The sequence below is a fragment of the Lissotriton helveticus genome, chromosome 11 (genome assembly GCF_964261635.1).
Source record: "Lissotriton helveticus chromosome 11, aLisHel1.1, whole genome shotgun sequence".
NCBI lineage: Eukaryota > Metazoa > Chordata > Amphibia > Caudata > Salamandridae > Lissotriton > Lissotriton helveticus.
The window spans coordinates 1,007,708,784-1,007,734,076 of NC_136072.1; the positions used below are offsets into that span (position 1 = coordinate 1,007,708,784).

Here is a 25,293-nt window from a genome sequence, read left to right on the forward strand (position 1 = left end):
GGAACACTGAAGTAGAAAGTGTGTCACAAAGATCTAAGATGGAGTCTGTATCATAGTGCATAGTGAGTTTCAATACAGGTGGCACGTTATCTTGAAACCGAAAGCTCTTCTACGAAAAAAAAAAAGATATCAATTTGTAGAGTTATGACCCCAAACTAGATAGCAGGAGTGCACACAGCAAGTGACCTAGAGCAGCACATGCTGCCAACTTCGGGAAGCCGTGATCAGTTGGGGGGGGGGGGGGGGTCTATGATTAAGGCCTTGGAAACTGTGGGTCCAACAGTTTTTGCAAACAAAACAAATTACTAAAACTTTGTTTAGAACTGCAGAGGAATGGCCAGTGGGAATAGTATCACACTACCGATTTGAGACTTGTAATCATTATTGTAACTTACATTGCAGTCAAGAGGCCATCTCTGGAGACACTGATAGCTCAACATGGGAACAAGATACAATGACAAAGAAGTATGCTCAAAATAGAGGAATCACAAATAGGAAAACGTCCCAAATGCAGGTTTTGGAAAAGAACAATTAGCACTATGATGAAAGATCAACACAAGATTTTCAGAAACCAGTCCTAACTTTCTAGAAACCACAAACACTGAAGATTGGATAAGCACTTGTAAAGCTGCTTCAATTACCATGGATAAAAACACTGGTTTAAAAGAATGCATAAGAAAAATAGTTTATTCATCAGCATTAGCCAGTCTGTGCATTTTCCATACAAAAATAGCTTAAAATCCATACTAGATGTTTTATTATTGGCAGCATGAGCAAAGCAGATCCTGCTATGTTTCCATGCTAGTTGGTTAGCGAACAGCTAATAATATAAATTGTGCGCTTCTCTCAATTTGCATCTTTCTTCACATTAAAATTACAGAAAAAGTATCAGTCTCAATGTGTAAGAAACTCATAGGTAAGGGCCTCAAGTACTGGGCTACTTTGAGGCAGCATGCCAAAGTCAATATTTAAATATTTCCCACCCCAACCAGCGACTGTGGATAAGCAAAATTTGCCAAGGGAAAAATAAGCAAGAACGCCAGAATCTTCTAGGACCTCAAGCAAAGGACACGAGATGTTAACTGAAGAACTGAAATGGCACAACCAACCTTCAATGTATGGATTAGAAGAGCGAGGATTGCCAGCTCCATCACTGCTAAAGGTTTCATTAAAAAAAAAAACAGGCCCTCAGTCGCCGGAAAGTGCTCAGGTTGCCTGTCATAATTCAAGACCGGGTTTCACACACTAATAATTTTCTGTGAATAAGTGATTTTTTTTTACCTTCAAGAATACATATCTGCTTACTTGTCAGGTCTCCCTATATCAGAGAATCATTACTCCTTATAATCAAGTGTAGTTGGCAGAAGAGAAACGGTTTTGCGGATGAGTGATATTTTTCCTTGACAGATACAAATTAATTTGTGGTTGTTTACTACACAGACGCGCCTGATGCAATGGTACTGTAAATGTATGCAACTGGAATTCAACTGTAAGACACTCATTTACAGTTAGTTGGTTATTAACATGCTGTACACAAGGAGGTCGACCCCTACAGAAGTAAACTAAGTGGCCAACTCGACACAAACCATATAGCGATTGGTCACATTTCTATATATGAAAGAAGAAAAAAAAAAAAAAAAAGAAGACCATCCCCAGAACTCATCCTTCCTTTCAAACTAACACAAATGTACCAGCAGGGGCAACTGCTTCCCAATGGGAAAGCGAGCCGGGTCAGTACCGATATAAAAAGACCTTGGGCCATATGTACGAACACATTTTCCAATAGACACAGAATGGGTAAAACCCTTTGATACATCTGGCCCCTTGTTTCCAAACTGCTTGGTCCGTTAGCACTTATTCGAATTATATGCAACCTGCTGGTCCCAAAACGGGTCCAGCCTTTCTATGTGCAGAGGAGTGGTGGCTAGTTTAAAATGCGCTACGTTTAAGTATTAGCATTGTGTCACACCAACAGGCTGAAGTATTACCTAGCACAATGCTACTCGACCTTGGAATAAAGAGAGTCTTTCTAGACGGATCTTAACCTGCGGCTTACTGACTGCAAACAAATCGTACAGCAGCACGTACCTGCCACGGACTTAGATGATTGTCTGGAGTTAGGGAATCGTAGCACCTGTTACTTAGCACTACAAATCCAGGTAGCAGGGGCAAGCTACCTATTTAATCAGATATGTTTATGTGCTATTTATTACATTACCAGTGTTGATTGGAGTGGTAAGAAAGGAAGGGGAGACTTTGCAAGTCTCTTGTGCCATGATGACCATTAATCAACTATGGCACAAATAAAACGCACCACACTGCATCTATGGGTTATGCTGTGTAACTTTTTACCGTATGAAAAACGTAGAACATTGGAGTTTAATCAGTAAACAATAAGCTAAATACAAAAGGAGAAATGTTAATCTTTAAAGTTACTGCCACAAGCAAACTGAGGCAGTAAGCAGTCTTCCTCATTATTCCTGTACTTCGGCAATTTCCTCGATTCAAAGATCAGATTCAATTATTAACTGGTGAAAGTACGTTTACTAGTACATTTTTCACAAGTAGCATAGTCTACTGAGCCACATTTATTTTGACTTGCACGGCGTATATATAAATACACAATCTATTATGATGAAGGCTGTATCAAAATAAGTATTGAACGCAGACATCAGGAACACGTTTCAGTCAAAGAAATAAAAGGGTAAAAGTTCTCTCAAACGTGCCGCTGAGGCTTGCTCGGAATTTGCGAAAGCCCATGTTGACATCCTCGGAGCCTCTCAAGGTTGATTACTTTATTTACGTTGGGTAGCAGGATTTACTGAATATTTAAGATATTAGCAATGTGACTAAGAAAAACGAGGTGCCCCTGCAGTGCTAGCTCTGAGCATACCCCGAAACCTCAAAGCTACAACACGCTGTTTACTCAGCTCTAACAAAAGCTTGGTGTGGGTCACATATATGGCATTCCGACTCCAAGCTACACTGGCCTCTTAAGAACTATTAGAAGATAGACAGTTCACAGCTTCTATGGGGCTGGTTGGGGTGGTGTAAGTCATGCATTAAAAATAAAGTCACCGATCTGGAGGACTATGGCGTGTTGTTCTAACCCAGAAGTTTATTCCCGAAGAAGCAGTGTTCATCATAACAGTTTGGAATACATATATTGTGGCCCTTTTCCACTTAACACTTCTGCCAACAAGCCTTAGAACCATATTAAATAAGAGTGAAGCAGGAAGGTGGAAAAGTGCCCAGCTCACGCAGTGATAAAGTGTTAGAATCTCCTTAGGTGCCGAAAGCTATCTCTGTGGTCACCTCTTTCACACTTATGAACTAAATAATCGCATAAGTCGAAAGATGTCTTCTAAAACTGCTAAAACAATGCTACTGGTGACGGTAATATTCTGCTCAATTAAATAGTTAATTCACTTATTGCCCCACTATTTTTCTGAATCAGAGTCTATTGTACGTTTGTATATTCTATGCAGTGACCGATTTCAGAACTAAGTAGTAACGGGTAACATGTGCTCCTTTATATTTTCAATCAATCAAATGTTTATCATGAGAGCAAAATCCGATTTCAAAGTCCAACATAATGTCACATTCTCATATAAACAACCGTGCTAAGTACAGAAACGATACAAAACAAATGCCCAACCTAGTCAAACGATTATAACAGACTGAAAGAACAGTTTTAAGGGAAAACGCTCCTTTTGTTTTCTCCTGACAGCGGTTTAAGTTTCGTTTCCCGGGTTCCCTGCAAAGAGGTCAATCTCCAATAGGAAACAAATGCGTGTATCCAAAGAACGTACAGTGCTCCAGATAATTACCCTTTCGAAATTGTTGCATTAAGGGCATCACACGGTTGTGTCGTTAAATATAGAAAATAGGCGGTGCACTAAGACATTAACATATTTCAGGCATGAATGTAAGAAAATGTGTGTACAATATTAGGCCGTGCCAAAGGTGCCACGAGTATACTCAAATGTCTTTGCTGTAGAACATAAGAGCAATTTACATCTGATAAATGTATTCAGAATGCACAGAGAAACCATAGTCCAAAGGCAGGACTGGTCACTCACTGAGTTTGTCATTTTCAATAGCAGTCCAAAGAAATTCCATTCAAGCCAAAGTGCTGAATGCATCGTTTCTTTTACAATCAGGGCCAGGTCGTGCCTCGCAGCAATAACCGGGCATCACCTTCATACCTTCACCGACTGTCTTCTGGCGGGCGGGGCTCTCCTCCTCACACGGGAGCCTTGCTCCCTGCAGCACTCCTCCGGCGGTCGCTTTGGGGCCGCGGGCGGGGTTCCTCTCCTCCTGGGCAGCAGGGCTCCCTCGCATCACGGGAGCCCTGCAAACCGGCCGCCATGCTTCTTCTTTCTTCCCCCCGGGCTGCGGGGGCGGGCACTTCCGGCCGGCCGCGCTGGGATTGGCCGGCCGGCCAACCACTTCCGGGTCGCTGCGGGCAGCGCAGCGGCCCTTCTCCTTAGGTAGGCAGGCGGGGGCTGATTTTTACGGGCAAATGACGGGTGGGCACCGGCTCTAGATAACCATCAATCGGGGCGGGAGTGGACAGGGACGGCGGGAGGGGGCGGGAGTGGACACGGACGGCGGGAGGGGGCGGGAGTGGACACGGACGGCGGGAGGGGGCGGGAGAGGACACGGACGGCGGGAGGGGGCGGGAGAGGACACGGACGGCGGGAAACGTGCACAGGACAGCGAGGGGGGGGCGGAAATGGACAGCGCATCAGTGAAAGGGGAGGGAACGGGAAAAAACGTAACTCCGCCCTGGGAAAAAATCTCGGGAACGCCCCCGAATCTGGTCCGGCCTTGACGGACAGATCTCTGTTCCAATGGCTAGCCTCCATTTATGGAGCTAGCCAATGGGACAGGGGGGCGTATTCCATTCTCCTTACTGGAAATCAAGAGATTTCTCTGGAGGCGGAGCTAAGAGCTCCGCCCTCCAGCGAAACCTAAAAATCAAGAGATTTCTCTGGAGGCGGAGCTAAGAGCTCCGCCCTCCAGCGAAACCTAAAAATTATTTATTCAATGCATTTCTATAGCATAAAAGCACAGGTAGAAAGACCAATATACATTCATTAGCCTTTCCCGACAATAAATACCCCTTAGGCCACAAATACATTGTTTTAAGATTAAACGCGATGTCGCCTAAGGAATCATTACAATAAAATAACATTAATAAAACTTTCACTTACAGTACATTACGATCACCCAAAGCAGAACAAGTCATAATGTCTTTACAATCTGTCTACAACCACACAGCCTTTCAGCATAATACCCATCTTATTTTTAAAACCCGCCATATAAAAAGCACCATAGCATAACAAACCAGAGGGCAGTGTAAATGCTGCAAGAAGAACAGCGCTGGTCTACACTGTCTGAACCTAAACACCTTAAAAAGTGGCAAAATGATATATCTTCTAGAGCCGTTATAAAAGGTGCAAAAGAAGAGAATGTGTAAATTAGACTGGGCAGATGCAGCATCACTGGGGAAGGACCTAAATCTGATAGTGAATAACCTTTCGCTGGATAACCCTCCATAGGCTGTAGGCAGTTTAAACGAAATCTGGTTAAAACAAAACCATGTTGCAAGTTCTGAATTAAAGAAAAGTAGGTTTGTAGACCTTCTTGTATATTCATCAAATTGTAGGAGGTCACAAATATTTTTTTCTATCAGCCACCAGTCTTTTTTGCCACATTATTGGCTAAGAACATTTGATTTAGCTTGGCCTTGCAGTAACCAGACATAAGTTGGGAGAAGAAAATAGGAATGCGTGATGGTTTTCTGCAAGCCGAAGTCATGCTGTGCCTTCACAGCGACGTCATTAGAACAACTGTGTCTTTAGTACGCATTCGTTCAGCAGGATTTTGGAATAGGTTAATTTACCATTCCAACTCCAGTAAGCGCAACAGTAGGGAAGGTGTTGGACTTTAAATCCAAAGCTGCCCCCTCCCACCCCCCCAAGGCAAGTCGTCCTAACAACTTGCGCGCTGAACGAATGCGAACTAAAGATGTGTTTCTTCTTTTGCTGTTGCTGTAAACACAGCACAGTGGAATTCCGGCTTCGGGCCGAATGACGATTCCCGAAAATAGATCAGGGAGCCCAATCACCTCACATATCGATTTCACAAGCGCAAGCCAAGTAATGTCCAGGGCTGCGTGCAGTTTCAGGCAATCCTTTAGGACAAGCTGATTCAATAGAGCACTCCCCCGAGTCCAAATAGCATGCCAAAGCAAAAGTATTGTTAGTTTAATTTTGTCAACAATATAGGGGGAACCTAGTTCTAGTCCTTGGTTAGTAGCGTATCAGGGACCTTCTGCCTTGTTTCTATATCTGCCTTCTCCAGTTAGACCTGCGAGAAATTTGAGATTCTAGCACTTAGTTTAGCTTGCTAACAGCCTGCCAATGCATTAACCAGCACCAACGTTATTAGCCCATGAAAAATGTTTTAGCCCCTTTGGTGGATTTGCACAAAACTTGCTATATCCAGAAAAAGCACTCGACATGTAAGATGTCTGCCACATTGCATGCGACTTTGCAAAAGGATTCCATAGTTAGTAGGAAATGAACACTTTATTGACCCCTTTATTAACTTTTTTTTAATTCGACAACTTGGGATTATTCTATGTCTACCCTGAGTGCCCCTACCACTGGGCATGTTAACCTTTTGATCCCTCACATAAAACTCTGGGTAGATTTGTGTTTGCTTGACCCCCAAAGGACTGGAGGAGTATAAGAAAATATAAGGGGTATGTGATCTAATGTACAAAGAAAAGGATCCTAGGTAGCACTAGTCCAGAGGTAGGTTGTGAATCCTTATAACATCAGTAAACATTACTGTCATTTGTAATGTCCACCCAGGTGTACTTCAACAAGGAATACTCTGAGTTACTCAGTTCTGTTGGAAAAAATGTATGAGGTTTGCCCTCATGAGAAAAGGAATGCAGATTTACTTGGTTCCCCAGTAGATCTTTGTTTTTCACAGAACGATTATACCTTACAAAACCTATTTCATGTTGACTTTATACTTACCATTTCCTTGCCCAAGGCTTCAGTTGCTTGTTATGTTTATCCTTAACATAAGAAAATAATGGCAAAATGTTGTTCAGAGTCTCATTCCCAACCTACTCCTTATTCAACTCCAACATCCACTGTTGGTATGCTTAATGTATCTCCATACAGCGGATATGTTGCATACATGCAACACCTAGGCTTCCTGAACTGAACAAGTAAGATTAGGTACGGTATATGTTACCATTATATTGTGGCCTTAAAAGCTAATTGGGTGAATCTTTGATACTTCTCTTTTATGCTTTAGCAGTAGGTATTGGTAAGAATTGACCAGCTATGAAATCTGTTAATTGTTTTATTTTTAATTTTAGGCTGGCCGTGTTTTTCTATTAAAGCAGGACCTCATTGGCCTTCTGTAAATGTTGACAATTGGCCTTGGCTTGCTCCCGCAGTTGTTTTTATACTTTTTGCTGCACAGTTTATTCACGCTTCTGACACCACTTGGTGTTTTTTGTGTATAGTAGGTGATGAAGTTCTTATCCTTGTATGTGGAATAACATCTCATACCACTAGTTTTTTATTAAGTATTTTATGTTTACTTTCTTATAAATATTAATAGGTTCCTTGGCATCATGTAGCCTAAGCAGAAATACTCCATGTAAGTATATAAATTAGGTTTGAATCCTGAAGACCTTGTTTAACACAATGTGAGATCAGCATATAAAATTAAAACTCACAAAAGAGATACCAGAAGAATCTACTTTGAATGAAATTATATTAAAAAAGAGCTTTCTGTTTCCTAGTATAAAACACCATTGGTCAACATGTGACATTTCAAAGGCGACGGTGCAAAAGCATATTAGGTATTGGCAAAGGAGATTGGTATATGGGATAGTCAGGGTTATTGAGATAAACTCTTTCCATTGAAAGAGAGAATGTTCCATTGTAGTTTATCTAGAATATTTAACCTCCAAACAAGCAGAAACCAGAAGTATATTGCAGTAAGTCTCATAGGGGCCAGAGGAAAAAGACAGCTATAAGGAACGGAAGCGTACTCCACTACCCAACTTTAATTAGGTGAAGTAGCCCTAAATTGCAGAGTTGTTAGTTTTTTTCTGGTGTCTGAATGCTGTTGGGCCAGACAACCCTCTGGGTCTCCACCTGGGAAAGGTTTGGTATGTTGGTGCTAAATGGCTTTCGGCTAATATCACAGTTGTTCTGTGGCGAGAGCTCTACCCCAACAGTTTGTCACCCGCCACTTGTGTTTCTCTGTTATCTTTTTAGTCTTGTATAATGCACATAGAGTCTGAAGAGGCGAAAAAAGACTCAGGATTTGGAAATGGCTAAAAGAGAAAGGGCTAATCTCAGCAGTTCTAGAAAGGGGTAGTCAAAATAGTAATGTATTATTAATCAACAGGAAAAAAAGCCTTATTTGCTATTATTGATCACCCCTGGCCAAAAAATCGTGCCAAAACAATCAAACCTGCATCAAGCTTGACTTTCTGGCCCCTAATCATTCTACTTGTAGATCTTCACATCTATGCAATACTCATTTCTTAACTTTCTAACCTTTCATACGCACATTACCTCTATCTCCATTCCCAAATAAGAGTGTATGGTATTTGCCATATAGTCTTCAATTTGAAAAATATTTTCAAAACATTTCTTTGAGAGTGCCTTCGACAAACGTACTTTTTTTTGCTCTACACCTTTCCTCCCCATGTTCTTCGCTAACTTAAAAACCTACCGTAGGGCCAGGTGATAGTGTTGAAATGTGCTTTTTGTGAATGCAATGAATTAAGAGTATATTAATGCTTGAAAATTAAGCAAAGTTGGTTAATAGTGACATTGCAAACTGTGATTGTATTTGGTAACCATTATTTGTGTAGATTTTATAAACCATTATTGTGATAAGCTATGTTTTGTTATTAACGTGTGAAGTGAAGATTCCTCTATTTGCATGGCCAAAGAGTGCAATTTGCACTCTGCCGATTCTGAGGTTACCAATACGCACCGGAGTGTGATACAACTTGCGATGATGCGTTGATGGTAATGTGTTGTGGTCCTCTTCCTGTTTGTGCTCTGCTGTCATGCTCATTGAGCTCAGGCATAGGGCTAGAGGCTTTGCTATTTGCTTACATATCTTTTAGGTCGTTTATCAGCATCCGTCTGAGGGACAATATTTTTGTGTCTGTGTGTCAGATAGCATTGACAGCCTGCTGCAGAAAGCACTCCGAAAACTAGAAAATACATTTTCTTTGTTCCCCTACGGAAGCAGTGAACTGTAGTTCCCTTGTTTACTGCACGAATTTGAATGAATCTGTCAGCCATGATGTGGCAGTCTTTTGGGTTTGTGAAGTGCCTTTGAACACTTAATTCTGAAACATTCTGTTCATGTGTGTCGGGTTCCGGATGTGTAGACACACTGAAAGCCCCCGCAATCCCTGAATACCTACCCAGGCGAGCAGAATGGAACTACAACACGTGGTAGGGATCTGGCGAAAACAGCTAAGGTCAGCCAGAGAGATAGAAACAATCATCTAGAACTCAACCCCCTGCAAGGGAATTGTCTCAGTTGAGGAAGGGTAGACCTCTATCTTGATGTGGAGAAAGGGCTTACTGAACCGGCTGAGTGAAAGATATCGAGTATAACTGGTAAGTAAAACATACCTGACGCTTTGAACATTTACATGATCTCAGTGCTTGAGAGGCTTACTGGTTTTGGTAGCGGGTGTTGCTTTGACAAGTCTTAAGCAAAGCTGGACTTCTACTGAGAACCCTAAGGACGCCTCCACAAACTCAACAGTCATAATCTACGAGGCAAACAATAGAAAGAGCACATAAGCCCACCCCATTGAGTAAGGGTAACCTAACCGGGAATATACCAATTGGAATCAAAAAGGAGAACACAACAAATATGGGGGGAGTGAGAACTAGTGCCAACTGGTGTGTAAGTGAAGAGTCACAATAACGTATGACAGACACTGTGCCAGGCAAAGGCAAAAAGGCCATGTGCCATGCATACGTCGCTGCTACCAGTAACACGGAAATTACCTGAAACTAGGAAGTGATTAAATTGACTATGTGGCTGTTAGTAGTTTCCCCCTGACCCTCCATATACCATATACCCAACCCTCGTGCACCTAATGACTGATTGTGTGTCTGTGCTTAGCCTGTATCCAATCGTTGTCGGGCTGAGGATTTGTTCCATTTTTAACGTGATTTGTGTTTGAAAGAAGTGGTAACATGCTTTTTGAATGCCATGCCCTCTTTAAAGTGCTTTTCAATATTCTTATCTTGCAAAAATCGATATAGATGGTTTAGTCAAACAATATATGATTCCTTTGTTGCCGCAATGTTTAAAACAATCATTTGGGAGCTCGCCAATCCCACTTGCCCACTATTCTTTCTCAAGAAGGAATGGACTTTCTCAGTTTTCTAAACCCTTCGTTATTTACTTATTTTGTTTCTAAAACATATAAAGCACAGCCGTTCAAAGTCAAAGTTTCATGGTGCTTTAACAGACCCAGTGCTATAATTCGCAAAATACAACTTATCAGAGAAAGGCGATGGAAATATCTAACACTTCCTAAACTTTAGAAGAGATAATTGGGCTAGTAGCAAAAGAGAATTTAGGTTTACAGCTGCTACAGCTGAAAATGCTCTTTCACGAGTGGTTTTACCAATGGTGGAACAGCTGATCTTGGGTACTGGTACAAGAAAGTCATTATTGGATCATAGATAGCGATTATTTTTGTAAAGCCGAAAGCAATGTGTCAGCTGAGTCTGATGATAATCAAAAAGTGCTTTATGAACTACTTGGAGATTTAAACATGGCTCTCTGCTTCAGTGCAAAGATGCTAGAGAGGGAGAGACCTGATCAGTTCTCTTGAGTCTAAGAAGCACCCTGGCCCCTGAGCTCTGAGTAAGTTGTAGCTTATGCAGTGCACATGCGAGTAACTCAAGGTTAACTGAAGATGTTCAGAATTTAAATCTTGTGAGGAAAAGAGAATACATGCTTATTTAATTTCAAAAGACAAAGTTGGTACTTACACGAACTTACCACCAAATCTTTTTGATTAATCAAAATTAGCGAGGAGTGGAATTTTAGTCCTAGGTTTTTTACACCATTTGCCATTAGAAGTTTATCCCCCGGGAAGGACGACCAGAACAGAAGGTACCAAAATGAAAGGAACGAAAAGGTGAGGTTTAAGTGATTCCGACACATCCAGAACTCAACTTTTCCCAGACAGTTATGTAAATAGATGGCACATTGTTTTGGATCGTCAGTGGTCTTTCAAATAATATGGGTGTCCTCAGTATGCTTAAATAGGGAAAAACCAAAAGATTATGTAAAGTATGCCATTGGGATTATATACAGATGAAAACGTTATGGGGACATGACTGAGTGCTGGGGAAGTCAGCAGGCTGTGTTCTGAAATGAAAGAAAGAAGGGACAACAGCACTGCTCTCCCCAGAATACAACTGTGCCCTTGTAAGATCGTAGCAATGACTGGTGATCAATGGCATTGAGTGCCATCAAGAGATCCAAACGGGTCAGGGCATATGGTATGTTTTGATCAGCATACGGGCTGACTAGGTAATACAGCCAGCTCAGAAGTAAGACTGCATGGGAAGCATGATGATAGTGTTTTGTACAAATTTAGTTGGATAAATAGTGCTCACTCTAGTAGCAATGCATGGAACTGCAGTTGGGAAATGGGTGTATATTTAGACTTAGACAGACTACCCAGGTGATCAAAGCCGCGAGGCCAAAACATGTCTGTTACTCATGCTGTGCACAAAATAAACAGACATGAATGCAAGGCCCTGAGGGAGTGCTTCTTATTTTCTTTGATTTGGTGTATTTTTGCTGGCCTGTTTCTCCAGTGCAACAAGCATGACACCATCGCTGGGCCATGGGTGGAACGGAAGCACAAGTTAATATCATATATGTATATGCCTGTCTATCTGTCTGTCTGTCTATCTATATACCTTCCTACCAACCTAACCACCTACCTAATAGATATGTATATCAGACTTTACAATGCAGAGTAAAGGTTTAATTGTAAGTCCTGTGTGGTAATACAACCAAATGTAAAGGTCAGCAGCTTCTTAAATACCCACAGGGTGAAAGAATAGCGGGTAAAAACCAGTGTTGTTACGTCTGATACTCTATCACGAACGGTCTGCAAACCTTGCATCAAGAAATAATCATTTGATAGCCATTGGGAGCCCAATCTAGCCCAGTGAGGATGAGGAGGAACCCACAGGCATGGATGTCCCAAGGGTATGGGGTATTTGGGGCTCTACTGCCGGGCAGTTTCTTTTCCGAACCCTTCACTCCTACAGCAAAATTGATTTATGGAATAAAAAGCTAGCCTAATCTATTCATTCATAATGAGGATGATACAATTTTTTCTTCCTAGACTGATGTGCTCCGCCCCCCAACAGACATACTAAATGCCTACATATACATGTCTCAATATGTGCCACTGTTAATCAGTCATATCCACAAATCCTTCTTTGAGTAATCGATTAACACTGTGGTGTCCTGCATACAATATTCACATTTATGAGACAACCTTTGTTTTGGGCACCAACAAATAAATATACATTTCAACTGATGAAAATTCTTACGAATCTGATTGTTCTTATCGTTTTTTTACTCACTAAAACTATGATCTTATCCTTCTTATGAAAATCAGCGTCTTGGGTCCAGTGCTTAATTTGAGCCAGTGGTTTGCTGTGTTCTGCAACTGCACTTAATCAACACCACGGTTTATAGCACCAGTTAAGGACACACTCATTTTAGTAGGCAGGGGGAGACTAAGGGATTTGCCTAGGATCACAGGATGATGAGCCTCTGCCCAGACTCAAACCTGGCTTTTCACAGCCGAAATCGGCAGCTCTTGCCACTACGCCACACCCTCTCCCCACTTGCAGGGGGTTACAAGGTTACTAGTTGGTCTAATTTGTGTGCGGCAGTAACAGGAGACCGGAAGATAGTGCAAGCTTCCTCCTGACTAGGGCCCGACATTTACTTTTTAACCACTGCTTGGGTCTCAAAAGAATAGCGCCTTTATGTTTCACTCAGACAGAATAAGCCTTTTTTGTGTTGGTTTACTTTGTTATTTTGTCTGACAGGAAGATATGAACTATGCTAGTTAGTCATGTTCATGGATTTAGATTCCACAAGCATTGTAGAGTGTGGTGTGTTGTAGTTTCACTCATTGTTCTTTGTTCATGACATAATGTCTGTAATCATTTGATTGCTCAGACCCTAAATAAGGTGGTAGATTTGACTAATTATTCATCCTAAGGAACAATCAATGAAAGCCCAAACCAATTGGAATCAGTTTATTCTTTTGAGAGATTGGTGTTATGTAGCCTCATTGAATAATGTCTGTAGGTCATTTCAAAACCAAGCAAAAGATTTGCAGAGAAAGGCTATGTTATTTCTGTGTGAAGCTGTAAAGACAATCGTTATGTTAAGAAAACTATGTTCAGAAGCAACATCGGAGTATTCCAAATCAACTTTATGCTTTATGAACAGAATAGCACATAAGCTTTGTATTGTGAATGTAAGAAGAGGGGCAGCAGAGGGCTGGTATCACAGTAGTTCTTGGATATAAACGTCTACTAGATTTATTATCTAATTGCTTGTCGGAAGCAACCTATTTCGATGTGGTCTGTAAAATAAATTATGGAAAATAGGTTTTTGAAATGACCATAACTCTGAACCCAAAAAGTGAGTATGTTAAAGAACATTTATAAAGTGCACTGCTATAGCTGAGGCTGTAGACACTGGCTGTGGTGTTAGACAAGGCCTTTGCTGTAGTCCTGTCTCTTGTTTTTTGTCTAAACAAGACTCGTCTGAGCTAGGTTTAGAAATGGAGAGATGCTTAGCTTGTGTCTGAATTTCTAAGTCTGCATCTATCCATAGTTCATATAAAGTAACTTCCAAAGACTGTACACAAATGAGCCCAGACAAATAACTTCTGTGGTGGAGAGAACCTAATAGCTATGGGAAGGATGTGCTGTTTTGCAATATCTCAGGGGTGCTGTGCTTCCACTTGCAAAAACATTTTAATTTCATCATAGCCTCTACTGGTACCCAGTGACATGCCATCCTACAATAGGTAGAGTAGCTCCAAATATTTGAACCATATAAGCCATACTTTACTAAATCTTGAAGAAAATCATCCAAACTAGTCAAGTATTCCACTTGCTGAAGGTTCATTAAACAAAGCGGTGGATAAAAAAGTATTTTAGTGTAAGTACGTATGCTAGACCTTTAAATGTCTGTTTGTAATATTTAGTATGGATTAATGTTTTGACAAACAACCAGAGCTCACTCTGATACTTTGCCTTTTTCTAAAATGGTGAATATGGTGCTTTACATTTTGAGGGAAATTAGTTTAAATAGCATTAGTTGCGCTTGTACCTGCTACTTATACATTACATTATTGGGAGCTGAAATACTCTTGAACCATACTAAGACTTACATTGCAGAAGTGTGTGTTCTTAGTAGCTATAACATAAGTTGTGTTACTGGAGGAACGTTAGGTGATATTGTATCTGTGTCCCTGTAACCTGCGTTTTACTAATTGTGTAATAATCATGATTTGTTTTTAAAATACTGAGAGTATATCCCTTGGATGTTTGTAGGATGACATCAGCTTATCTATAGCATTCCCACTCTGTATTGTACGAATAGACTATTTTTAGGAGACTCGCTTATTGCCGTAGATTGTAGGGATAAGGTGCCTTGCAGAAATCACTACCTCTCTGCCAGGAAAATAGTTTATCATTGAGCAAAGTCATGCAAGTTGGTCATGACCAGTTAATAATCATCAGCTCACAAACATACATTAACCAAGTGTTAGAGTGGAGAACTTTTACATTTTCAAAGAGAGACACTGTGGTGTAAGTGGAGCTCTAAGCAATAGGTCACCATCTGCTGAGATGTTTGCAAATCTGTGATCCCTGATTTCTTGCCTAGATGGGAAGGACAATGCAGTGGAGCAAAGTTAGGATCTTTAGGGATCTGGAGTCCCTGTGAGGGTCAGGGCGTGACCATTCCCATCTTGGCTCATTCGCTGCTTTTAAATAGTTACTGACGGGACATTCTGTGTCGAGACCCCTCGCTAAATTTCTTTGGTTGACAGTGTTTGAGCATGTGTGCTATGGTAACTAACTTGCTAGAATAGAAAGGAGGGAGGGCAAAGGTGTGTCTTCTTGCTTCCAATTTAATTACTATACTGCAGAGTGAAGAGGATCCCTCTCTACTGCTTTTAAATGAGAACCCAAATACTGTTCTTATAGCTATGATACTTTGGTCTCCCTTTCTACAAATACAGGAAGAGAAACCATGCATTAATGTTTGCTCTTTCTGTTCATTATGTATAGTAATTTGGAGTTCTGAAAAAAATGAAACAACAACAGTTTATGTAATGTTGGGGATAATACTTGTAACATTCTTTTGCTTTCTTTGTAAAGTCAAGATATGTACTGTGGAATTGTTATTCTTATTTACATTTCATTGTAATTTTACAAAAAAGACATATTAAGATAGTAAAAGTATTTGGTAACACAAAAGGCATGAATGATGTTCCCCAGTTTAATAACTAGAAGATTTCTTCTATTACATCTAGTGTTACCACATAATATCAGTCTGCTCCCGGAAAGGGATTTAAGTTGATTTGAGGATTTAGAAAGCAAATAGATTTAGCTAATGTCATACACTTTCTAGTTTCCTCTCCTTATCGATAAACAACAGCTAAAGGATGTGTTTCTGCTTTTGACATGTCGATAGCCAAGAACGGACTCTGCTTCAACCTGGGTGAAAGGCAGATCATCTTACTTTAGCCCTCAACCTCTGCTGTTCCTCCTTCTACCCCCATAAAAAACAATTTTCTTCCTTCCTGATGTGGTTTACCTAAAGCTAAAGTAAATCATCCATGGCTCTCTCTAGACAAACACTCCTCTCATATCAAGGATAGGCGTGCCAGTGTGAAGGAAATCCTTGACTTGGAACAGGAAAGTGCAATTTATGTGCAAGCCTTGGTGTACAGACTCGTATGGTTTCCACTTCAGCATTCTTGTTACTGCCCTTGCGATGCAGGATGGGTCCTTTGCATGGAAGCTCATTGGTGCTTTCTAGTGTTTTCATTGCAATATTTCTATTTTGTGGAATACAGCCAAAGATCAAGAAGACTGTTCTTTCTGTGCTCTTCTGTGTCATGGCTCCAGAGATGGAAGTCATCACTTTCTAAGATTTGGACAGGAGCAATCAACATCCAATGAATGGAGGGGTGGCCTACCAAGATGGCTGGCAGAACGTGCTACTAAGGAGCTCTATGTCCCCGCCGCTAAATCCTTCACCATCCTGCTCCAACATACTAGAAATTTGTCCTGCCATGCTGCGGTCCCCCTTTCCCACTTCTTCTGAAAGAATGTGGAGAGCGTCAGCTGATTTGAAGCAGTGCCGAAGGAGTTTTCTGGGAGGCAGATCAGACGTTGTGGGCCACGTGGCTTGGGCCCAGCAATCCCGCACTTCAAGAAGCTGTAAGGGGACTTCCGGAGGGGACTGACAGTGTCCCCGGGAGATCCTGACTGGGGGCTTGTGAGAGTGCAATTTTTGGGGCCCCCTTAGATGACAGTGAGCATTGGGCTGCCTGTTCCGACAGCGTTGGCCAAACCCGTGGCCAGAGTGACGCTCGGGAAGTGAGAGGGGCTGCTGGAGGGACCTGACGCCTGTAGAGATCATGCCCGGGAGCCTATCAGTGTTCAGCAGCTAAGCCCTCGTGGACTATTGGATGCCACATGCTGAACGGTGTCTAAGCAGGCGGAGCGGGCTGCTTCATGGTTTGCGCTGGCCTGCCTGTAGCACGTGACTGTTCCCCCTCATTGATGGGCCATCGGGTGTTGGAGGACTTAGCCTGGTTATGTGGGGACTCCTGGAATACTTCGGGTCGTGCCAAGTTGACAATGAGTTGATTACAGGCCCTGAAGTAAAGGGGCTTGCTATCGAAGTGTTTTAAGGAGGAGCTGCCTTCCTGGTCCTAAGGGTGCCCAGTGACCGATAGTATGACGCAGGCAATCAAAACCCTGCATCCAACGCTGGGGAGAGCCTGTTAGCCTGTTATTCTTGGGGCCTGCAGGGGAAACTTCGAAGGGACCCCTTGGCAGCCTGGGAAAGGCATGGAATACCATGGCTGGACTGGACACGTTAAATACGCAGGCCTCGTGAGTCGATCCATCCAGGGTGACAAGTGTGGGTTGCCCTGGTGGTGAGTGGGTCCTGGACCAACCTCGCTGTTTGAGCTTCATGTGGGGACGTTGGGCACCTACCTACCAGGGCTTTCTGGACACTTGGACCTCTTGTACCTTTGGCGGGGCAGGAGGAGGAGGTGGAGCCTGGAAAGAACTTTCGGCCACTGGCTTGCCCTCCACAAATTGCATATGCCCTTTCAACATTAAGCTTTTCCCATAGCCTGCTGCTCCACTGGGGGTCACTGTCCTGTTGGGTAGCTCTTTCCTGGCCCTCACTATGACTCCTGTGTACTTGCGACTCCTGGGGTTTGCTGCATCTTGCCTTCTGTGCTTGGCCTTTGCCTACATGCTGGTTTGCTCCTATTTGTTGAGGGAGTTGTGATATGCTTGGGCATCTGGGATTGTACTGTACCCCCTATCTCTGATTCCTGCCTCTGACTGGCAGGGTGGACGATCGGAGGCCTTGAGACCTGATCTGGGTTGGGTGATTGTCGCTTACTGGTTGCAAGTCCACAGCGGCAGAATGGGGAGGGACAGGCCTCCGAGACAACAGCAGGGAATACAATTACCCAATATACTACCCCTCGCAAGGCCTCACATAGAATCTCTTTGTAGGAGTGTCCGGAGGCACTAGAGCGATCTCCGCAGCAGCAGGAAGAGCCCTTGCTGGGTGTTCTCTTGGGGGCATTTCAGGGTCTCTCTCGAGTGGAAAATGATGGGAGTGTCCATAGAAGTGAACTTACCGATAGCGGACCTCCGCAAAGTGGTGGACAAGGTGGAGAATAACATGTAGACAAAGGTGCAACAGCTCAAACAACAGGTCACCTGATTGACGAAGGTCTCCATTACCTTAGAGGGTAGAGTAGAGGATGCTGAGGGTTGCTCTTAGAGGAACAATTTGCACCTACTGGGCTCCCGGAGAGGGCGGAGGGTCAGTCTGCTGAGCGGTTTCTGAAACATTGGGTGTGGCACACTCTGCGACCAAGAAACTTGTCCCACTTTTTTGTTGTAGGGAGGGCATATAGGACACTGGTGCCGGATCTTCCCCCAGGTACCTGCACTCCCCGAGGGACCTCATTGCTTGAATACTGAATTACAGAGATAGAGATTCTATTTTGAAAATTGCCAGGAAGGTTCCTGGTCCTCAATTCGAGAACCAAAACATTACAATCTTCCCTGACTATGCGCAGAGGGTGCAGGATCTCAGTGAGTCATTCCTAGCTGTTGATTGATTTGATTTGATTTGATTTGGACTTATAGAGCGCATGGCTGCCCTGGAGCGTCCCAGCGCTAATCCTGATCTGAACCTGGTGAACTCAAGCGAAAGCAAGGTTAGAGGGTGGTAGGGAACAAGAAGGTTTTAAGTGCTCTTCTGAATTTCAGGTGATCCGGTTCCATTCGGAGTTCTCTAGAGAGAGCATTCCATTTGTTTGACACATTCAGTGAGAACCGTCGGCCTCCTGTTCGTGCTTTCCTCACTCGTGGAACAATGGCCAGATTAAGAAGAGGTTGCGAGTTATGGACCACAAATATATGCTCCTCTGCCCAGCTCAACTCTGTGTCATTGCAGCGGGAAAGTCTCATTCTTTGAATGCCCTGAGGACGTTTGGTCCTGGTTGGACATGTCAGATGGACCCTCGATTCGACCTTTGAGTGAGGCAGAGTCCTTTCATAAGTGGGCGGTTTGGGCGAAGGAGTCGAGGGAGCCTTTGTCAACACTTCTAGGCCAAATATTCAGGACGAGTTCTTTTATCTGAAAGTGCAGGATGTCCTCCTGCCTGCATTGGACTCGCGAGTGCTGGGAGACTTTAACTGTGTGCTAGATGGAGTCCTCAATTGTCGCCCCCCACATCCTAAAACTATGCCATGGATGACCACTTTGCTACGGGAGGTTACGACTCGATTCGCTTCCCACCCTGCCTTGAGGGAATGTACCTGTTATTCCCTGACTCGCGACACTTACAGTAGGCTTGCTCGTATATTACTCTCTGGCCCCTTTGCTCCACAGTCCTCGGGGTAGCGCATTTGTCCTGTTATATATCTGATCATGCTCCTGTCTGCTGCAAGCTTGAGTGGGTTGGTGGTGTTCGGTCGCTGTTAACGTGGAGATTCCCTCAAGAGGTGTTGCAGGACCATGTGGGCGGAGAGACCTTGACTGGTTCCCTGACTGACTTCTTTAAGATTAACTGGTCCTTTACACATAGTTGGTCTACTGAGACGATGAAGGCTGTGATTTAGGGGCAGTATATTGTTCTCTCTTGCAGGGAACGGTGATCTTTGCAGGCTAAGCTCACCGAGAAGAAAGGCAAGCTGGCACGTATTCAGCAGCTTCCCTCGGATGATCTGAAGGGGCGGCAAGGGGAAGTACTGGGTCAGCAGCAGGTTGCAGTTGTGCGAGATAGACTGGAGAAATACACTGAAATCTTATTGTCCGCAGTTTCATAGGGGGACGCACTGGTACAAGAAATGGCTCACTTCCCCATTCTTCACCTTCGATCTTCTTAGGTGTGGGAAGTTAACACACAAAGGGGCATAGTCGATGTCATAAGGTCCAACTAGGAACAGGTATACCATAATCTGCAGCCCCCTGGCTCTAAGCGCGTTGCTGCTTTCGTGACCACCCTACTTCCGCGTTTGGAGGAGACTGTTACCCAGGATCTGGATGCAGCTCTCACCTTAGAAAAAATGTTGACAGCTCAAGCCAGCCTGCCAAAGTGAAGGCTCCGGGCAGTGATAATTTCCCTCTGAGTTTTATCATTCATTTGTCCCTATGCTTCCACAATGATTGCTAAAGGTATACTTGGAGGCCAAGAAGTCTGGGATCCCCCCCCGACAGTGTGTGAAGGCTGCATCTCTTTGATCTTAAAACCTAGATCTGATGCGTTGAATCAACCCGCCCCTACCCCACTTACAATGATCAACATAGACACGAAGGTGCTTTGTAAAGCACTGCCACTCTGGTTGCGCCAGGTAATCTCACCGTTAATTCATGATGACCAATGCGGTTTCATATCCGGGCGTAGCACCACAATGAACTTTCCGCGGCTAATGCATGTGCTCCTCCAGGTGAAGTTTAGTGATCAGGAATTGCCAATAGTCTCCAATGATATTGCTAAAGCTTTCGACTGGCATGATCTTAGGAGTGTCCTGGAATAGATTGGGTTCGGTGTGGGTTGTATGTTGGTCACACGGCTAGGGTACGACTCAGTAGGGTATGCTTAGATCTGTGGAAGGTGAGTAGGGGCACTTGTCAGGCGTTATAGCCCCACCTGTTTGAAATAGCAGTGGAGCCTCTGGCCATTCAAATCCGACAGGTCATGGCTGGATGGGTGATCAGAGTGGGGCCCGTCAATCTCCCAGTGTCCCTATATGCAGACAACACCCTTTTCTTTCTGTCGACCCCTCAGAGTTCCCTTCCTATTATATTACTTAGATATCTTTAGATAGGGAACTATCGGGCCTTAGGAGTCATTACAGGAAGTCTTAGGTTTTTCCATTGGGAGCATCAGTTGGTTTCAAGCTGAACACGTTGCCGGAACTGCCCCTATGTTGGGAGATGGAGTGGTTCCATTACCTAGGGATTATAGTGGCACACATCCCCCAGAAACGCATGCAGTATAATATCGGGAGGGTCACTGAGGGCCCGGGGTCCACCGTTCAGTTCTGGAACTGCCTCCCACTCTCCCGCATGGGCCAGGTGGTAGTTTCCAAGAAGGTGTTTCTCCCGCGTTGTCTGTATTCTATTCAACATGTGTTAGATACTCTTGGACACCAGTAACGACAGAACCTATTGTTTGCATGTTGGGTAATGTTTGTTGGTAGAAGGGCTGCAAAATGGATTTTAAGTTTGTGCATTTACTGCTGCTCCTGGCAAAATGGTGGGTAGTGATTACTTGGGATGGGTTTGATGGGTCCCAGTGTGGAAAGATGGATAGCGAATGTGTCTGAGTGGACAATGATTGACGATACGCTTGAAAACATGTGACTTGAAGACAAGAATGAAGAGGACTTTAGGGTGTGGGCGGATCTTCTGACCTAGTTGTACACCCAGGGGACACTCAATTGCACTCAAAGACAGCTCCCTCTGCAATGAAGAGTAATTTACCTGGGTGGTCAAGGACCTAAGCTTCTAACCAAAAGACAAGGATAAAGTTCCACCCAGGGCTGCCATCCATTTCTGCATCAAGTAACACATCAAGCCAGAGCCAAACAACACCTACGCAGAGAAACAACCAACAGCTGACAGGTGAGCTATGACAGTAAGTGCAGCAATTGCAAGGCCATCGGTGAGGTATTTGCTGGAGCAGAATAAACGTGGATGCTCCAATGGCTACGATCAACTGCCCACCATCTTCCATGCTTCTCTTAACATAATCTTGACCCGAAACTTGTATTTTACCTGTATCCTCACCATAATGTTGACTGAAACCTTTAGTCTGAGTGTGAACTTGAACTTAGCCCCTTTTCTACCCTTTATCTTGACCCTATTTTTCACACTTTTTAAATCTAATTTCAATCAAATGTATTTCGCTGAATTGTATTTCTCTGATTTTGCATTTCAATTAAATGGGGTTTCAGTGATAGCCTTTGATTGGAATGAGTTTTCTTGGAAATGTACTGGTATGTGATTACAGGATGCTGACAATACCCTCTGTAGGACAAACTGTCCTGACCGTATGATGTTCATGGGGGACAAGCTGTCCTGCCAGTGTGATATGATGGTAAAGGCTGAAGGGATCGCCCCCGAAGGGTCACTTGATACACGCATGCACGCGTCATCCTTCGCCAGAAAGGAATGAAGTAATCGTCCTCTCGTGAGCAATTAAGTATTGTGAGGAATTTGTATGGGCCACTGTCCCTTGGCACCAGGGGCTTGAAAGCCCCATTCATTGTCATCACTTTGAGAAGATCTTGACACGTTGGGAATAAGAGCTGCCTTGATGCTGCTACTGCAGTGGGGATGGAAGGGGGTCTCGGTGGGCGGGGAAGTGGGCATCGAGTACTGTATACATTAAGTTTTGTGCCCCCAGCCCTCGGTTTCCCGTCAAAGACGTGTCTTCCCTTGTGATGTAGTGTCTTGAGCCCGGGCACGTGGGCTGAGGCTAGCGGGGAACAACACTGCCTTACTGTTTAGTTAAACGTGCCAAGCTTCTGCGTAGAAAAGTGACGCCCTTTTGCAGAAATGTTGGTTTTCATTTCGAATTCTGAAGCTGCCACTTTCAGCTGTAGGTCGCGCTACCTTCTGTGGCGCGAGAAGCGCCGTGGCGGTGAAACAGGGGCCGCCTCAGCTGCTTCCCATGTGAATGCCCCTTTCATCGGGAGGCGCTGGACGAGCGCCTTGTGCGAGCCCGGAGACAGGGCTGGCTGGGCTCACAGCACTCCCTCTGCCGCCTCTTCCTTCCCTGCTCCCGCCAGAGGCTACCAGAGCAGAGGGATGGGCGCGAACTCTCGGGTGTGGAGACTGGATTTCTGATCCGGATACCTGGGACTTTAGAATTTGGTCCGACTCCAGCGACAATATTTTCAGCACATTATAAGCATCATCTTGAACCGATATGGACGTAGAAGATCAGTTCTGCACAAGTTCATTGTATTTCTATTAAGGAGCTTCCATTGCTGAACTAGCATCTTTAAGGACAGCTGTATCTCCCTGCAGCGGATGACTTAGTTGTGGCCTCAGCGAGGTATGTACCTTAATGTAACGCGGCAGCAGAACTGGTGAAAAACTTAGAAGTCGTTTATACATCAGAATGCACAATTTGCACCCTTGTTGCCACGGTAGAAAGGAAGCTCTAGTATTGGATATACAATAGGCACAGTGCATGTTTGAGGAATTTTCGAAACACTCAAGGAAGACGCAAGACGCAGAATGAAAAGGAGAGGACCCTTCTACTGAAAACACTGGTTAATAATATATCGACTCCTGCAATGAGCCCTAATACAGGATAATTCATAAAGTGTGCATTGTTGTTAATGCGTCAAAAAGGTTAAATCCATGAACCAAGGGGGTCTGATTCAACCACTGTAATGCATCTGGGCTGAGGCCGCCCATCTGAGTGTTCAGAAGCGCTCCGAGCCCCATTGCTTCTATGTGTCTGTGTCACAACAGAAGCCACAATGCCGATCTAATTGACTCACTCTGCCGCTAACATGAGCAAGGGATGATCTCACAGAACTTGAACCGCACGCCAGATTGTTTTTTCAGCTTTTTGAAATGAGAGCATTATTGATGGCTTTTACGAAGACTGGATCGAGCTTCACAGATGCAGCAGCATCTTAAGCGCATGGACATTAGTGCTAGATAATGGGATGAAAAGGATGCTGTTTGGGCTTTGGATAACATCTCAGGAAAGGCTGAATCCGTGCAGTTCCTGCATCTGGAGATGTATTGGATTGGTGGTACCCCCCTGTTGGGATGCTTGCTGCTTTGTGGCTGCAGCTGGATGATCTGCATGTTCGCGTTTAGGTCCAGTTATAAGGCGCTGCACTTACCAGAGATTCATGGACCGAGTGGAAGCTGGTAACCATGCACATCATTAAAGATTGCACCCAGGACGCCCTGGTGAAGATGCTTCCATGCTTTCTAGGAAGTGACATCATCACACAGAATCAAAGATACCACCTGTAAGTAGTGTCAGAGTCCCTAACCCACTAACCTGACATTCGCAGTCAAGCCCTTTGAAAGGGGAATGAACTGCGACTTTGGGTTTAAGTATATAATAACGCTAATATGCTTCCATTTTGATGTTCCTAGAGCTTGTTGCATGCAGACTCTAAATAAAGCTTTAGGTCAGAATAACTTCCCACTTTGAAGGTCAGCTGTTTTTATAATTCAGTTGATGTATTCATTTATAAACGTATTTCAGAGGATTTCTTTAAATGTTGTGATTTTGTTTTGCTCAACATATATCTGTTTTCTGGTACTATGTACCTTTCAGTGTGCACTGATAAATGCTGTTTAACTTTATAAACATTAAGATGGATGTATGTGTGTCCCATTTATGTAAGTTTTATCAGATGTCTTGCACTTTAATAGAATATAAAAAATTGCCTACAGATGGCACTTTATAAAACTTTCAACAGATCAGTTTGAAATTGTGTGTGTCGTGTAACAATATATACAGTCATTCTTAATGTTCAAACTTTTAAACATTAACTGTACTATACCCCTATTACTAATGTGCAAAATAGATCATTAATGGTTGTTGGCACACTGGTAAAATGTTCTTTTGGCATGAGGTGCGCAGAAGGTTCCAAGACTCCCAGGGATTTTGATTGGTTTCTGTGAAGATGTTTTGATTCTAAAAAAAAATTCTTAATTTTACAGAGGAGCCGTGCCAATTTTGATCACGTCCTTTTCCTCGCTATCTGAAATTTAAAGGGTCTTTCTTATCCACCTATTTGCCAGGTTGTTTAGCCAATCATGTTCTTTGACCTGAAAGATGGTGATCATGTGTTTTTATAGGTTAGTTGATAGGTGCTCCAAAAACAAACTAACTTATTGACTTAACACTGTGAATGCCCCCAGGAAAGCGAAACATGTCCGAACCCACTGCACTGGGATGGCAATTTTAAATAGCATTTGAGGAAATTGAATGTACATTTTCCTCTCTGTCTAAGAATCATGGTTACCTTAATAAAATATGTCCCATTTGTTTCTGTGCCGCAATGACGGTAAAAAATAAATGTATGGAGCAAGCTAACAGTTCAGAGCATAAGATTGTAATGTGATAGATGCCGCTTGATTTCTTTTACTTTTACAAATCATTGTAATTCTAAAAAAACTACAGTTAAGCAATGACTGTTATGAAAACGTTTGTGCATCCTTCCATGAAATACTAATTAAGGATGTGAAGATCTTTCCGGTTTTTATCAGTGTTCTAAGCAAATCTGTGATTTTGTGGGCATAAGGTGTAGTGTTTGTTTGCATTAGTTTTTAATTGGATTTGTTTTCTGCCAATCTTTGTTGACAAGGCTT

At 43.3% G+C, this 25,293-nt stretch overlaps 1 protein-coding gene across 2 annotated transcripts in view; it reads left to right on the plus strand.

The window, feature by feature from the left end:
* The window catches only part of SSH1 (slingshot protein phosphatase 1), a 542,618-nt gene that overhangs the window by 242,943 nt on the left and 274,382 nt on the right, over positions 1-25,293 (plus strand). The window contains exon 1 of one of the 2 annotated variants that reach the window (XM_078667403.1): positions 23,727-23,939. The exons of the other annotated variant lie outside the window; for it this stretch is intronic. Coding sequence (XP_078523529.1) covers positions 23,842-23,939 — 98 coding nt within the window. The 5' untranslated portion in view covers positions 23,727-23,841. Of the gene's footprint in view, positions 1-23,726; positions 23,940-25,293 lie in introns of those variants that run through there. 2 annotated transcript variants of the gene reach the window in all.